This window comes from Phocoena phocoena, chromosome 4 (assembly GCF_963924675.1).
Source record: "Phocoena phocoena chromosome 4, mPhoPho1.1, whole genome shotgun sequence".
NCBI classification, from domain to species: Eukaryota; Metazoa; Chordata; class Mammalia; order Artiodactyla; family Phocoenidae; genus Phocoena; species Phocoena phocoena.
The window spans coordinates 78882328-78896493 of NC_089222.1; the positions used below are offsets into that span (position 1 = coordinate 78882328).

The 14166-nt window shown below is 41.8% G+C and overlaps 1 protein-coding gene across 6 annotated transcripts in view; it reads left to right on the plus strand.

Annotated features, from left to right (window-relative positions):
- The window catches only part of GOLGB1 (golgin B1), a 67340-nt gene extending 53475 nt beyond the window's left edge, over positions 1-13865 (plus strand). For 3 of the 6 annotated variants that reach the window (XM_065876021.1, XM_065876025.1, XM_065876027.1), the window contains 7 exons: positions 3125-3290; positions 3491-3628; positions 8768-8923; positions 10030-10127; positions 10584-10718; positions 12087-12192; positions 12452-13865. In XM_065876021.1, coding sequence (XP_065732093.1) covers positions 3125-3290; positions 3491-3628; positions 8768-8923; positions 10030-10127; positions 10584-10718; positions 12087-12192; positions 12452-12586 — 934 coding nt within the window. In that variant the 3' untranslated portion in view covers positions 12587-13865. The remainder of the gene's footprint in view (positions 1-3124; positions 3291-3490; positions 3629-8767; positions 8924-10029; positions 10128-10583; positions 10719-12086; positions 12193-12451) is intronic. The other 3 variants (XM_065876022.1, XM_065876024.1, XM_065876026.1) reach the window with 1 other exon arrangement.
- Positions 13866-14166: the final 301 nt, after the last annotated feature.

Here is a 14166-nt window from a genome sequence, read left to right on the forward strand (position 1 = left end):
GCATCTACTCCATCTTGTCTGGATCTAGAAATCCAAGCCCTTTTCCTTTAAAGATGACTAACAGTGCTATATGTTCTACTAGAGGGAAAAATATTATGATAGGAACTCAAATTTTGGATGGTTTTTTAATTCATTGTTTCAGATTTGATCTGAAAAGTAAAGGTAAAGAATAAGTGCTTAACAGTGTATAAAAACAGGTCCTGTTGTTGCAGCCTCATTGTTGGGACTTTATTACTGTTTAGTGTAAGATGGTGGTACATGCCACCTTAGTAAAATCAAACCCAAAGCTTTCAGAGTTTGATACTAAAAGGGGAATCTCCATGTTGGAAAGTGCTGCTGATCAAGCAGCACCTGCTTTGTCTCACCTGCTGCTACAGGACAAACATAGGCAAGTGAATACAGAGAATATGAGGTGGAATCTAGAGTCCCATCCAGGTTACATTATCTACCATGATGACAGATATCAATATAGTAAAATTATTATTGTAACATCCCTAAGAGAGCTCTTAATGTGTAGATAGAAGAGATTTGTTCCTTCACAGATCCTAGACGCCATGCAGTTTACTAACGTGATATTTCAAAATAAACCTTAAGCAAGGTTTATAGAGCAAAATTCTTTTTAGAATTTGGTCATTTAAATTTTATGGAGTGAAATTACATCCAAAAGATTTTCATATTCAACATCTTTACTGACTTTTTTATAAGTGAAAATATATTAAACTTATTCCATGGAGTTGGCAACTTCCCCAGATAATACAAGAACACATTTTTTTAATCAAAGGATGATTGCAGAGAAGGTAGAAAAACTGAATTTTTGCTCTCTGGGAATACAAATTGCTTCTGTTTCTTCTTTCTGGAATTGAACCCTAGAAGAAAGATGCTCCATTTTAACTTCATCCTTTTTTCCGCCAGGGAATAGCTGCCCTAGCTTATTCTGTTAGAATCTCAATTCACCATCAAGAGATCATCTTCCCTCAGATGCACATTAATGTTGACCACTGAATTTAGGGCCCCCCAAAGGTGATTGGGAGCACATGGGAACATCCCCTTGACATCTCCCATATTATCTCCAGATCACCTGGAACTAAAAAAAATATTGTGTCCAGTTGCTAGTGTAAATGGAAGAAGGGCTGCAAGGCTCTAAAGGGTTATTTTCTGCAGCCACTTGTTCCTCTTTAAACTTCCTCACAGGGCATTCTGAAAGGATACTTTCCTTATAAAGTTGACCCTTAAGGGAAGAGAAAAAGAGGGAGAAAGAAAATGATTTCTGGCCTATTGATTTTTTTCCTCCCTCATTTTCTCCCTTTCCACCTTTCTCTTAGCCTTTCTCTCTTTACCTTCCACATTTGAGAAGTTTTGAAGAAAAGAAAAATTGTATATCAAGTGGATGTGAGTAAATTATGAGAAGGAAAGGAAGACATTTAACATCACTTTTAGAAGAAGAAAATGAGGACACAGATTTGATTCACTGACTCTAGGACCAGTTTCTTTAGCCAAATATCTTTAAGACTCCCTGTTTTTTGCTCTTGAAATACTTGGGAGAAATGAGGTTTTCAAACATGAAAAAGCTGGAACATCTCATTCAGGCTTCTATGGCACTGGGTTTGGCTTATGAGAAGAGCCTGGATTTATACAGTAACATTTCTCTTCCACTTGTAGCTACTGATTTGCTTATTCTGCTCTGGTTCCTGTGCTCTCTTACTTAAGGGGTAAGTGAGGTATAGCCCGTTTATGGCTGTGTTCTCTTAAGTAATCAGGTTTGTTCCTTAGTGCCTCTTCTCCATCGAGGGTCTCTCCACACCATAACTACTTGTCCATCTTTCTAAACAAAATGGCGGCTTAAAGCTTTATGGAAGAATTGTGATCTTTCTTGTACATTCTCAGTCTTACACTCCTCCTTTCTTATTCCCTCTCATTTTTCACAGACAAATATCAGAGAAAGTGTTTTAGAAAATTTCTGTGCCTTTTCCATATAGTGGCCTTGTAATAAAAATTTATTTTAGTTTCTAAGTTTTAGCTCTGCCTTTTTAAAAAAATCTGACTGTAATCCAAGTCACCTCTTGACATAGCAGGATTATTTCATAATTGGTGTATGTCCTTTAGAAAAGAAAGGACCATTTTACCTTACTTCTAGAGAGAAAAAAGTCAGATGCAATTCAAATAAAATCTTATATTATTAGGAAAAATTAGAGACATGGGTACTATTCAAAGTAAACAGATGCTGCAGAAATTTGATTACAATCCTAATGGTTTTTTTCAATCATAGTGTAGAAAGAAGTAGAACTAAAGAATATGGCAGAGAGGCAGTTTTTGATAGAACTATGGAAAATTAGCTGGGGTCAAATAGAAGCTTCCCTCTTGGTCAAATTCAGGGGATAAATAAATATCAGCAGTTTATATTTGTTGAGTGATTGTGATATGCCAGGCTCTGTGTTTGGTACATGACATAAAGTATCTCATTTAATCCTCACAATAATCCTAAGGAATAGATCATTTATTTCCATTTTACCAGTGAGGCTCAGAGAGATTGTTACTTTTACCCAGAGTCTCATGCCTAGTGTATGATAGAGCCAGCATTTGAACCCAGATCCTTCAGACTCTACAGTTGCATTCTCATAACCCTGATAGTATACTGCATCATGGCATCGCCTTTCTGAAGAATTACAGTGGTTTCCCATTGCTTAGAGTAAGTTTTATTTAGCATGGTGTTCAATGCCCCACAGGGTCTGACTTCTTTCCTCTCCACCCTCATTTCCTGCCCTATCCACTCTACACACTACTACAACAATTCCAAAACTCACTATATATATTCATTCTTGTGCCTTTTGTTCTGTTTACTCCCTGAACCTGGAATGCTTTTCCCATTATGGAAACCTGCCTGACTCATTGTTCAGGATTCAGACCAAATGCCTGCTTTTCTTCCCCAATCCTGCCAGTTGCAATTCTTTTTTAAGTTCTGCTCCATCATCTTGCTGCATAGTTCTGTTTATAACATAAATTTCTCTCTGGTTATGTATTTTCTTTACTACGTCTCTACAGCCCATAATACTGTTTTAACTATGCAATTATTCATCTTTGTCTCACAAGTATATTTTTGCCTGTGACTATTTCATGTGTTTTCTAGGATGGAGAAGAGTTCCTGGGAAATTCATGAGAGGAGGATGAAGGAGCAGTACCTTATGGCTATTGCAGATAAAGATCAGCAACTCAGCCATCTGCAGAATCTTATGAGGGAACTGAGATCTTCTTCCTCCCCGACTGAGACCCACAAAGTGCAGTATCAAAGACAGGTGAGTGATTTCCGTGCTGATTGCTACTCAGAGGTAACCACTACCCAGGAACATCAGCTTCCTGCAAGCTAAGTGCCCATCTGCCACTATTAGGCAAACCATCTGATGACTTCCTATGAGGTGGGCAGGGTTTCTGGAAGGAAGGATTTAAGCATGAACAATGTTAAGAGAGAATTTCATCAGTGTTTGTATCCTGGCAGGCATCCCCAGAGACACCAGCTTCCCTAGATGGATCACAAAACCTAGTTTATGAGACAGAACGTCTTAGGACTCAGCTCAATGACAGCTTAAAGGAAATTCATCAAAAGGAGTTAAAAATTCAGCAACTGAACAGCAAGGTAGGTGTTTCCTGCTAGGCTGGAGTTCAATTTCTTGTTTCCATGACTAGAATCAAGAAGGTAAGTAGAATCTGGTTAAGCCTGGCTCTAGCTATATTAGGGGACAGAAGCTTTACCTTTCTCAGAGCCTGGGTTGCTTACCCCAAAGCACTGCACACAGGGCCATTTCCTTTTCCTCACCCTTGGAGAGTCCTTGGGAGCGATTTGGAGAAACCCATTAAGTAAGAATAAAAAAGCCAACTCCTTAAGGGAGCCTTCCTCCCCAACATCATCTCCCCATCTGTATCACTTGTTAGTAATATTGAGTTAACTCCCCACAAATCCTCCAGCAAGTTTCTCTGTATTTCCCAATAGTGTGTAACAGGGAAGTCTCAGGAAAGAGGATTTTCATGTGTGATTAGATAACAGGGACAGAGGTGAGAGATCTGCTCTTCATTTCACTCCATTTGTAAGCTTCCTCATTGTGTATTTAATGTTCTGGAATTAAAGAAGCCAGCTTGCTTTTTCCCAAACCCCAGCCTTGCCACTCTAGACAGTCTAGGGAAGCATGCTGAAGTAGAGGACCTCTTTCTATAGGGAAGAGCTGCTTTGCCATATGGTTCCTAGAGCAAAAGCCAAGGTAAGATAAAAAAAGATTATTCTTGGTGCCTTCACATCTCTGTCTTCTCCCCTCATCCATTCTCTGGCTTCGCTTCTTCCTTCATCTGCTTCCCTTCCACCACCCTCTTATGAATTATTATACTCCTGTTGCTCTCTGACTAGTCAAAGTATTCTCTAGTGGCACCTCCTCTAGTTCTGCCTTCTTCAGAGGAAGCCAGCTAGGTAGTGTCTGTTAGCACTGGAAGGGATTTAAGTAATCATTGAGACTCTGGAATCCAAAAATTAGCTTTGAGGAGGGCTATAAATATCCAAAAAATATATGCAAAATGGGGTGTGTGTGTGTGTGTGTGTGTGTGTGTGTGTGTGTAAATTTCTCATCACAAGAACTCAGGCATTCACCAAGGGATCTGTGATCCAAAAATGGTAAAGATCAGTAGGCTGTATCACAGATGAGGAAACTAAGGCCCAGAGGTATTAAGTAATTTGCCTGATGTGTTAGGAGGAGGTCAGTCTGAGGTAAATATGATAATGTACATGGAAAAGCACAGTGCCTGGTTTATGTAGAAGGTACTTACTAAATGTTGTTAAATTCAACTAATTGACACTGAAGTATCAGAGACTGATAACACTATTAATTTTGGCAGAGAAATTTGCATTTTTTTAAGTAGGTTTGTTGATCAAAATGAATTGGTAAAATTGCAGACCCTTTTTGGGGAGGTTGTCTGGGAGTTTTTAGGGGGGGCAGTGGGGAGACTCCAGAGCAGATCCTACCCAGTTCCTCTTCTAGCCTAGTCAGTTGTTTCCAGAAAGTTCTGCCCTTCATAGCTCTGTAACACCTCCTCTTTCTAGAAACTATTCAATAGACCCCATCTCAACCTTTGTTATATTTGCCCTCCTGAACATCAGACTGTGAATCACTCTGGGCATTTGTCTTTTCCGGACAGTACTTTAAACTGCAATTCAGGGCTATTAGTAGATGATGAGGTCATTTTCGTGGACAGCAACTGAAACATTTTTCATGTAAATGTTTTACTGAAGTAAAACACCGAAAAGCACACAAATCACAAGTGCATCATGGTATATTTTCTGAAAGTGAAGACACCTGTATAAGCAGCACCCAGATCAAAAATCAGAACATACCAGAACCCCAGGAGTCCCTTGTGTCTTCTATTCACTACCACCACCTTAGAACTATGTATAAATGGATCATATCTTCTCTTTTGTTTGCTTCATTTATTTTGTGAGATTCATCCATGTTGTTATGTGTACTGTGATTTTTCTGTTCTCATGCTGTGTAGTATTTATTACATTGTAGGCATATAACAATTTCTCTATTCTGCTGTTAAAGAACTTTTGGGGTTTTCAGTTTTGAGCTATTACAAATAGTGCATATAGTTTTTTTTTTATAAAACAAGTAAAAGAGATTGAAACTATATTATGTAATATATAATAAAGAATATAATTTGTTTTGAGAAACTTTAGTTTCAGTTACTTATATTTAAATACTGTGTTCTGGGTCATTATCAAACTTATGTTTTCTTTAACAGCTTTATTGAGATATACTTCACATACCACTTAAAGTATGAGAAACACTGCATTAGATCAGTTTCATTCTGGGTGAGAAAGAGTTCTTCCTTTAGAAATCAGCTGTAAGGAGGCAACTCCATCCCTAGGGTTGGTCGTTCACTTATTCATCATTCATCAAAAACAAATAACTGTTATCTGCCTTCTATGAGCCTGGCCATACATTAGATATTGAGGATACACAGTGACCCCTCATGGAGCTAATTGGTGATATTAAAGCCTTACTCTAAATGGGTCCCAGCTAGCTAGGAGAACTGCTTCTTAGGTCCTAGCATGGGATGGTAGTAGATGGGCTGTCAGCATAGAATGTCTCCTCTCCAAGCCACTGCCCTAATTCTTTCCATGGATGCTCAGATTTTATATGTATCTCTGCCAGCATTGTTGGATATTTGTATGTAATGCAAACTTAAAAACATGAGGGGAATGATTATTGGTATCCTGTAGTCTCTATTCCCTCCTATTCTGTTTTTACAAGTATAGATATGATGAAATACAGTAGCTTATGAGTTAGAGCAGAGGTCAGCAAACTTTTTCTTAAAGACTCGGTAAATATTTTGGGTTTGTAGGCCATACCATTTCTGTTACAACTACTCAGCTCTGCAGTTGTAGCACAGAAGCAACCACAGATGACACGTAAACAAATGGGGTGGTTATGTTCCAATAAAACCTTATTTACAAAGAAAAGGCAGGGACTTCCCTGGTGGTGCAGTGGTTAAGAATCCGCCTGCCAGTGCAGGGGACACGGGCTCGATCCCTGGTCTGGGAAGATCCCACATGCCGCAGCGCAACTAAGCCCATGCACCACAACTACTGAGCCTGTGCTCTAGAGCCTGCGAGCCACAACTACTGAGCCCAAATGCCACAACTACTGAAGCCTGCATACCCTACTGAGCCCTCACGCCGCAACTACTAAGCCCACGCTCCACAACTATGGAAGCCTGTGCACTAGAGCCCATGCTCCTCAACAAGAGAAGCCACCACAATGAGAAGCCCTTGCAGTGAAACGAAGAGTAGCTCCTACTCGTCATAACTAGTGAAAGCCCATGCGCAGCAATGAAGACCCAACACAGCCAAAAAAAAAAAAAAGCAGTAGGCCCTGGCTCATAGTTTGCCAACTCCTAAACTACAGGGATCTACGTCTATCCTAGACAGAACAGTGCAGACATTACAAAAGGTGGTTTGTATGAGGGTGGCTTAAAAGCAGTTAGACTTCTTAAGTTATGGGAATTTTTGCTTCCAGTGAGTTTTACTGGTCTACCCTTTCTCCTCTAGATCTTCCAAGAAAAATGTGTTGGATTTTTTCAACACTGAGTGATTTGGAGGGGGGGGGGGTTGTTTTTTCATTTATTTGTTTGGTTTTCCTTGGTATGGTTTGGGCTGCTTACTGTGGCCAGGAAAGTTGACTTTCTTCTATATTAGGAGAGGACCATATTACTCCCTGTCTCAGAACCCAGTAGTTGTCATTGTACCCAGCCACCTTTGTTTTCCAATTAGTATTGTTTCTTAAACATTTATATTCTTTCCTTTATTAACTGTTCCCACCCCTGAAAAACCCTACAACCTACTTAAGTTCCCTTGCTGAATTCTCAGATGGGACACCATCAAAAAGCAGATAGAGCTCCAGACTTGGAATCAAGAACCATACTTGAGTCCTGGCCTGCCATCTTTTAGCCACATAACATTGGACAAGTCACCACTCATCTCTTTTTTGTCATTTGTAAGTGAAGATAGTAGTTCTTCCTCTAACTCTCTCAAATAAGATAATACTTTTGAAAGTGCTTTGTAAACTGAAAATTGCTCTTTAGAGGTAAGGTTATTTGTTGTGTTTTTCATTCTGGCTATGCAAATATTTTTGTTATACCACATGGATTTCTTGTTCTAATTTTCCATATGCATTAAATGTCCTTCCCAGTCAGAGTATCTCTAAAAAACTGTTTATCCTTTCTCCTGTAAATGTTGATTCAACTTTTTTACACAAACATTAACCCAGAATACTTACAAAAGAGAATACTTGAGAAAAGATTGAATGTGCAGCCAGGTACACCAATTTCCTTTCACATAATGTACGTTATCCAACAAAAAGGTACTTCAGAGAGACATCTCTGTGGTTGTTAATGTATCTGGATGTTAATCATAACTAAAGCTTAAAATTTGACAGCCTGCAAGTGAGGAATTAGAATTATAGTTCCAGGAAAACCGAATTCAAGTCATTGGGTGGAAGCTACAATGGGTAAATTTTTTATTCAATATGAAAAAGAAAAATACCTGTTTTTGATGTAAAAAATGGCTTGGGCTGCTGGACACATTCAAGGGAAGACAGAATTACTACCTGTTACTCATGCAGTAGAGGAGAGCCCTGACTTGAGTGACTGAAATGCTTCCCCCTGTGAGAGTTGTTGCTCCCAATATAGTTTCTTACATACATAGGCATAGTAGGATTTATTCTGTTTCTCCCTCTTACCACCTGTCATCATTTTTACTTTCTCGGTAGCTTGTAACTCTCTACAGCATTGAAGAATCTGCTCAGGAATATTATTGTATGAATTTTTAGGTGATAGCTCTGTCTCCAGCCATATTGAGCTCTAAGGATTATAGTCATTTATTAGTAATCTCAACTTGGACCCAAGCTATTGCCTTTCTCCTTTTACAGGCCTTGGTTAGCCTATCCTGTTAGACTGCTTTTGGGTTTCTGCCTCCTAGTTATTCAGTTAATGTACTAGGCACCATAAATAAAGTTTTTACCACTCTTCCAGAATTGTTTTCGTTTCTCAGTTGAAAAATTCTGAGTTTTCTCATGTTGGAGGAACACAGTGCTATTTTTGCTATTATTGAAAGAAAGGTCTTGCATAAAAAATTTTGATCCTTAAGACTCAGGACAGTTTGCCTACACACTGCTCGTAGTGAAACTAGTGAAACAGTCCTATGGGCTGGTGCTCATCCTCTCTCCTATTTCAGTTCTCTCAACTGCTGGAAGAGAAAAATACTCTTTCCATTCAGCTCTGTGACACCAGTCAGAGTCTCCGTGAGAACCAGCAGCACTACAGCGACCTTTTCAATCATTGTGCAGTTCTGGAGAAGCAGGTTCAAGAGCTGCAAGCGGTGAGTGAGAAGGTGAGAGGCCAGGAAGAGTGTTGGGAAATTGAGTGCAGATGATAAAGTGTAAAGCACAGCATCGAAGAGGTTGATGTCTTCAGGCTGAGGATTCTTTAGGTGTGATGGAGACAGTGAGAGGAGAGGAGAGGAGGAATAAGGTCCAGGAAAAACTAAAGAGTGAACGGTAGGGGCTTCCCTGGTGGCGCAGTGGTTAAGAATGCACCTACCAATGCAGAGGACACGGGTTCAAGCCCTGGTCCGGGAAGATCCCACATACCGCGGAACACCTAAGCCCATGCACCACAGCTACTGAGCCTGTGCTCTGGAGCCTGCAAGCCCCAACCACTGAAGCCTGCGCGCCTAGACCCCGTGCTCCGCAACAAGGGCAGCCACCACAATGAGAAGCCCGTGCACTGCAAGGAAGAGTAGCCCCTGCTCGCCACAACTGGAGAAAACCCGCGTGCAGCAACAAAGACCCAACGCAGCCAAAAATAAATTAATTAATTAATTAATTAGTTTTTAAAAAGAGTGAATGGATTAGAAGGAAAAAGATGAGAGAGGTGGTGAGAGAGAAATCAAAAAGTGAGTGGGAAACAGTGATGACTGAGGCTTTTGGAAGGCTTTTTGCTTTAAGTAATAAGACAGCTGTAGGAAGATTTGGACCTGAGAAACAAAATAAGCAGAGCTGTTGACAGCAGTAGAGAGGAGAGGTTGTTGAAGTTGGAGGAGACTGAGAGTTAGGGTGGAGGTGAATAGGACATGGAAGGAAGAGGAAGGGTTGGGGAGGAGTTGTTGAATAAGGGAAGGAGCAGAGTAGCTTCTGGAATGTACATGAACCTCCACTAGAAGAAAGCAGATTTCAGTGATAAGCCTTTAAACTTTTAAGAGGAGAGATTCAAGAATGAGAATCTGAAGGAAAATCTAATAAAGAGTTTTATGTAGGAGATTAATCTATTAGAACAAAAGATTCTCACTTCTAAACCTGTACTTAAAGAGAGTGATAACGGAGGTATTCCTCTCCACATTTCTCTTTCTCTCCAGTGCCTAAGTGAGTTCTCAGTTTGCCTAAGCACAGTTTCTTAACTGCTTTCATCACTGAATTACTAAACTTATTCTTCTTCTAGGGACCACTGAATATAGATGTTGCTCCAGGAGCTCCCCAGGAAAAGAATGGAGCTCACAGGAAGGGTGATCCTGAAGAACTGAGGGAGCCACAGCTAAGGTTGGGGAGGAGTTCTCAACCCTGGAGCGTGTGTTATGTCTGCAGAAATTGGGTGGTCATCGAGTTAGAACAGGAGTCCATTGTATGGATTTACTATGCCTTCTTATCTTACTGGCCTCACAGAATTAATGTGAGGATTAAAAGTGACAATTCTAATAACAAATTGTGTGTGAATAGTTTATACAGCAACCCCCCCTGCCCCACACACACCTCACTAATGTTATGGTGTTCAAATGAAAGCTATTCAGTCAGTCCCTAAAATCTCTTAAAGCATTTCCTACAGCTTTAAGAGATTTTCCTACATCTCTTGACAGGTATGCTTTTAAAATATTCTTTGTGTTTGTACAGTTTTCTATAAATTTTCATGCTTTATAACCTTATGAAGACTTCGGATCCCTTGTGTCAGCAACTATGTCCTGCATCTAGTGATGCTGTTGTTCTCCTTTTGTCCTGAAGCTTTTCTGAAGCCCAGCAGCAGCTGTGCAACACTAAACAGGAGGTGAATGAATTGAGGAAGCTGCTGGAAGAAGAACGAGACCAAAAAGTGGCTGCTGAGGCTGCCCTCTCCATGGCCGAGGAGCAGATCAGGCGGTAAAGGGCTGAGGGACACAGCCTCTGTTCACTTCTGACCCTTTCTGATCATACTCATGTGCATTTCAGTGGCCAGACTTGGGAATAATTAGGATCTAATTCTCATCCTGAGGTGGGTGCTGTAGTGAGGGTAGGATCAAGGCAAGCCACGTTAATCCAAGCTCAGCCCCTCCGCAATTCCCTCTTTGGCCCTGATGCAGAATGGAAATTGAGGCAGCTAATCAAGCGCTGCCTCCCAGGCCTGGCGCTGCCGTTGTCATGTTAGCATCTCATACGCACTCTGCAGTGCTTGTGGAACTCAGCAGACTTGCCATTTAAAAGCAGCTCACCAATACTTATAAACATCTCCTCCTTCCTCAGCCTAGCCTGCAGAAGGTGACAGACTGACCTACACGGTACCAGACCATTCTGTCCGCATCAAGGCTGCCCCTGAAAAGCTTATCTTATGGAGGAACAGACACAGAAAGGGTCCTGTGCAGCCCACCTGGCTCTGCTGAGGAGAACAGGCAGGATGGAGCTAGGCTGGGCATGTTCAGTTTCTCTTTCCAGGCTCACAAATCAGATTAAAGTGTTCCTTCTCTCCTGGAGAAAAGTGTGGGCCCTGGCAAGAAAGTCCAGGAGTTTTAGGCTAATGGACATACCTTCACATGGAGGAAACATCAGGAGTAGAGTTCCATCCTCCCCACCACGATTAAAAAGTGCATCCCTCTAGGCAAATGCTTGATCAAGTGTGCGCTATGTTTACTCACAGCCCCTTGATACATTTCTCATTTTTGTGAGAAACCATTGAGTGGATAAAGGCAACTTCTTCACTAAATGGAGAAGTTCCAGTATTAAATAAATAAGCAAATCAGCAAAAAATGAAGCAGAAAGCAGTAGAGGCTGCCAGTTCAGTTTAATTGTAAGAACCCCACAAAAATCTTTCTTGGATGCTTTTGCCTATTAGCTTTTAATAAATGGAAAAAAAGTTAATGAGCTTCTCTGAGTCAGGTGTGGTGTAGCAGAGATTTAGAGACACACCTGGGTTTTGAGTTCTAGCTCTACATCTCACTAGCTGTGCCACCGTGGAAAAGTACTTTTACCTCCTTAAGCCTTACTTTGAAGATAATAGCACCAACCTCAAACCTGAGGATTAGATGTATGTAAAGCACGTGATCCAGCATCTGATCCACAGTAGGCAGTCAATTCCTGGTAATTATTACCATCTCTACTGCTGCTGAAAGAAATCTGTCTGCCCTTACACTCCTTGCATGGGGGCGGGGCCGTGGGAGCAGTCCTTGCTGCAAGTCCCTTACCCTGCATCACATGACAAGAAGGCCATCAGCCTCTCATGCCGTGGACCAATGCCTCTTTTTTTTCTCAACACAGGTTGGAGCATGGCGAATGGGACTCTGCCCGGTCTCCTATCATTGGCTCCTGTGGCTCCCAGGAGCAGGCACTGTTAATAGATCTTACAAGCAACAGTTGTCGAAGGGTAAGAAGGGGGAAGGATAAAGAGAGGGTACTGTACTCTCAGACAGGGCTGGCTGTGTTGAGTGCAAAGGGTCAAGGAGGAGGAATGTGGGCCTGAGACTGGAAGGGTATGGAAGGTTGGAAGAAACTAGTGGAAGCTGCCAAGTCGTTGGCCCCGAGGGGCTTTCTCTCAGGTTACCTCTTTTCTACAGTGGTTGGAGAAGGGAAAGGGACAGATCTCTATAGGGCAAAACTCTCTGACTTTCAAATTTTCTTTTCAGACCCGGAGTGGTGCTGGATGGAAGCGGGTCCTGCGTTCGCTCTGTCATTCCCGGACACGGGTGCCACTGCTGGCAGCCATCTACTTTCTGATGGTTCATGTCCTACTTGTTCTATGTTTCACAGGCCATCTATAAACCTAGTTCTCACCTTTTGGATCACTCCCCTCAGAACTTGGAATTCCCTCACCTCTAGCATCAAAACCATCAATTCCAATGGAATGATCTTCCCACTTACAGGTCCTCTCTCCAACTCTCCACAGAAAGTGCCTGCAAAAAGAGGTGGATATGAGCACAGGTTAGAGCTGCAGGGACCAATGAGTCTGCTTTCTTCTACTGTCCAGGACCTGACACTTCTGCAAAATCTGAGGAGGCCCCACAGTTGGTTATTGAGCCCAATATTTGTTCAGATTTTGCAGGGCCCTGATCTTTTATGGTCCTATGAAAGATGCTGAGGAATGTCTTTCAGCCAGGAGGACAGTTCCAATAAACCTAATAATCAGAAGTCCAATATCATTTTGATTGATACTTTCTTTGTCTCATGTACCTTATATTTTCTCCTGCTTCAGAGGGAAGGTGAACCTGCCATAAACAATGGCAGGGGGAATGTTCTGGGGAACATTATCTCATAGGATATCTAATTAGGTCTCTGGCAAAGGAGAGCCAGAATAGAAGAACTCCCCAGGGGTTTTAGCTGTTGGATCACAGGGGAGGATGGCGTTGCTTTCCCTGGCTGTTCAGGCATAATTGGAGTGAGAGTCATGGTCCTGGACTATAAGGTGAGGATCCCACTGCTTATCCCTTCATCACATGTGTACTAAGGTATTAAGTGGCCTGTGCCTTTCCTTTCACTGAAAGGCAAGAGGAACTGGCTGTGGACAGTGGGATTCAATTCTTGTCATTTGTGTGTTATCTGAATAAGCCTCGAATGTGGACCCTAAGACAGTACACTAGGAACCAGTCCTAGGTGAGGCACTGACTCCCAGCCAGGGAGGTCTGACTGCTGTGACAACCACTCCTAGCCGCTTGAAGTACGAAGCTGCTTTGCTGTTGGTGACAGTTATTCCAGTTTCTCATTGTGTCGTCACCTGCCTTCTGCGGTAACAGAGAGCTGAGGAAAATGGAGGGAGATTATAGAGAAGACAAAATATTTAAATCCAAGCCTGAGAATGACAGCCGGGTTTGAATTCCATTTGTGCCTATTCCCCAGCTCTCCTTTCTCCAGCCCTTACCCGTTGGTTATTTTCTCATTTTGCACATGTTCCCTGCCTGCTCTCACCACCCAGAGAGGAGAGAAAACTGGTGGATGGACTGATCCGCTCTAATCCTTTGTTCTGTGGTGGCCAAATCATGGTCACAGCAACCCAGGAACTTTCCTGAACAACTGTAAAATAATAAAATTATTTTCAGAATGAAATACTGTGGTGGCGTGTAAATGCATGTATACACAGGTGCTTACATATATGTGTGTGCATGCTGAGGAGAGGAAGGTACATAGAGGAAGTAGGGATGGAGTAGCCAGGAATTACCATAGGAGTAGAAAGCTCTGCATATCCAGGCTTCATTCTCACTGGCCAGCGTCTGGCTGCTTGCGTCCTTCTAGCCTTAGCTGCTAGACCCCAGGGTGGTGAAGCAGAGTGAGGAAATTCCATCCTAATACTGAACCAAACAAGCTGGGCCTTAGGGCATGAGATTCATGCAGGTTTTTGCCTGGGCCT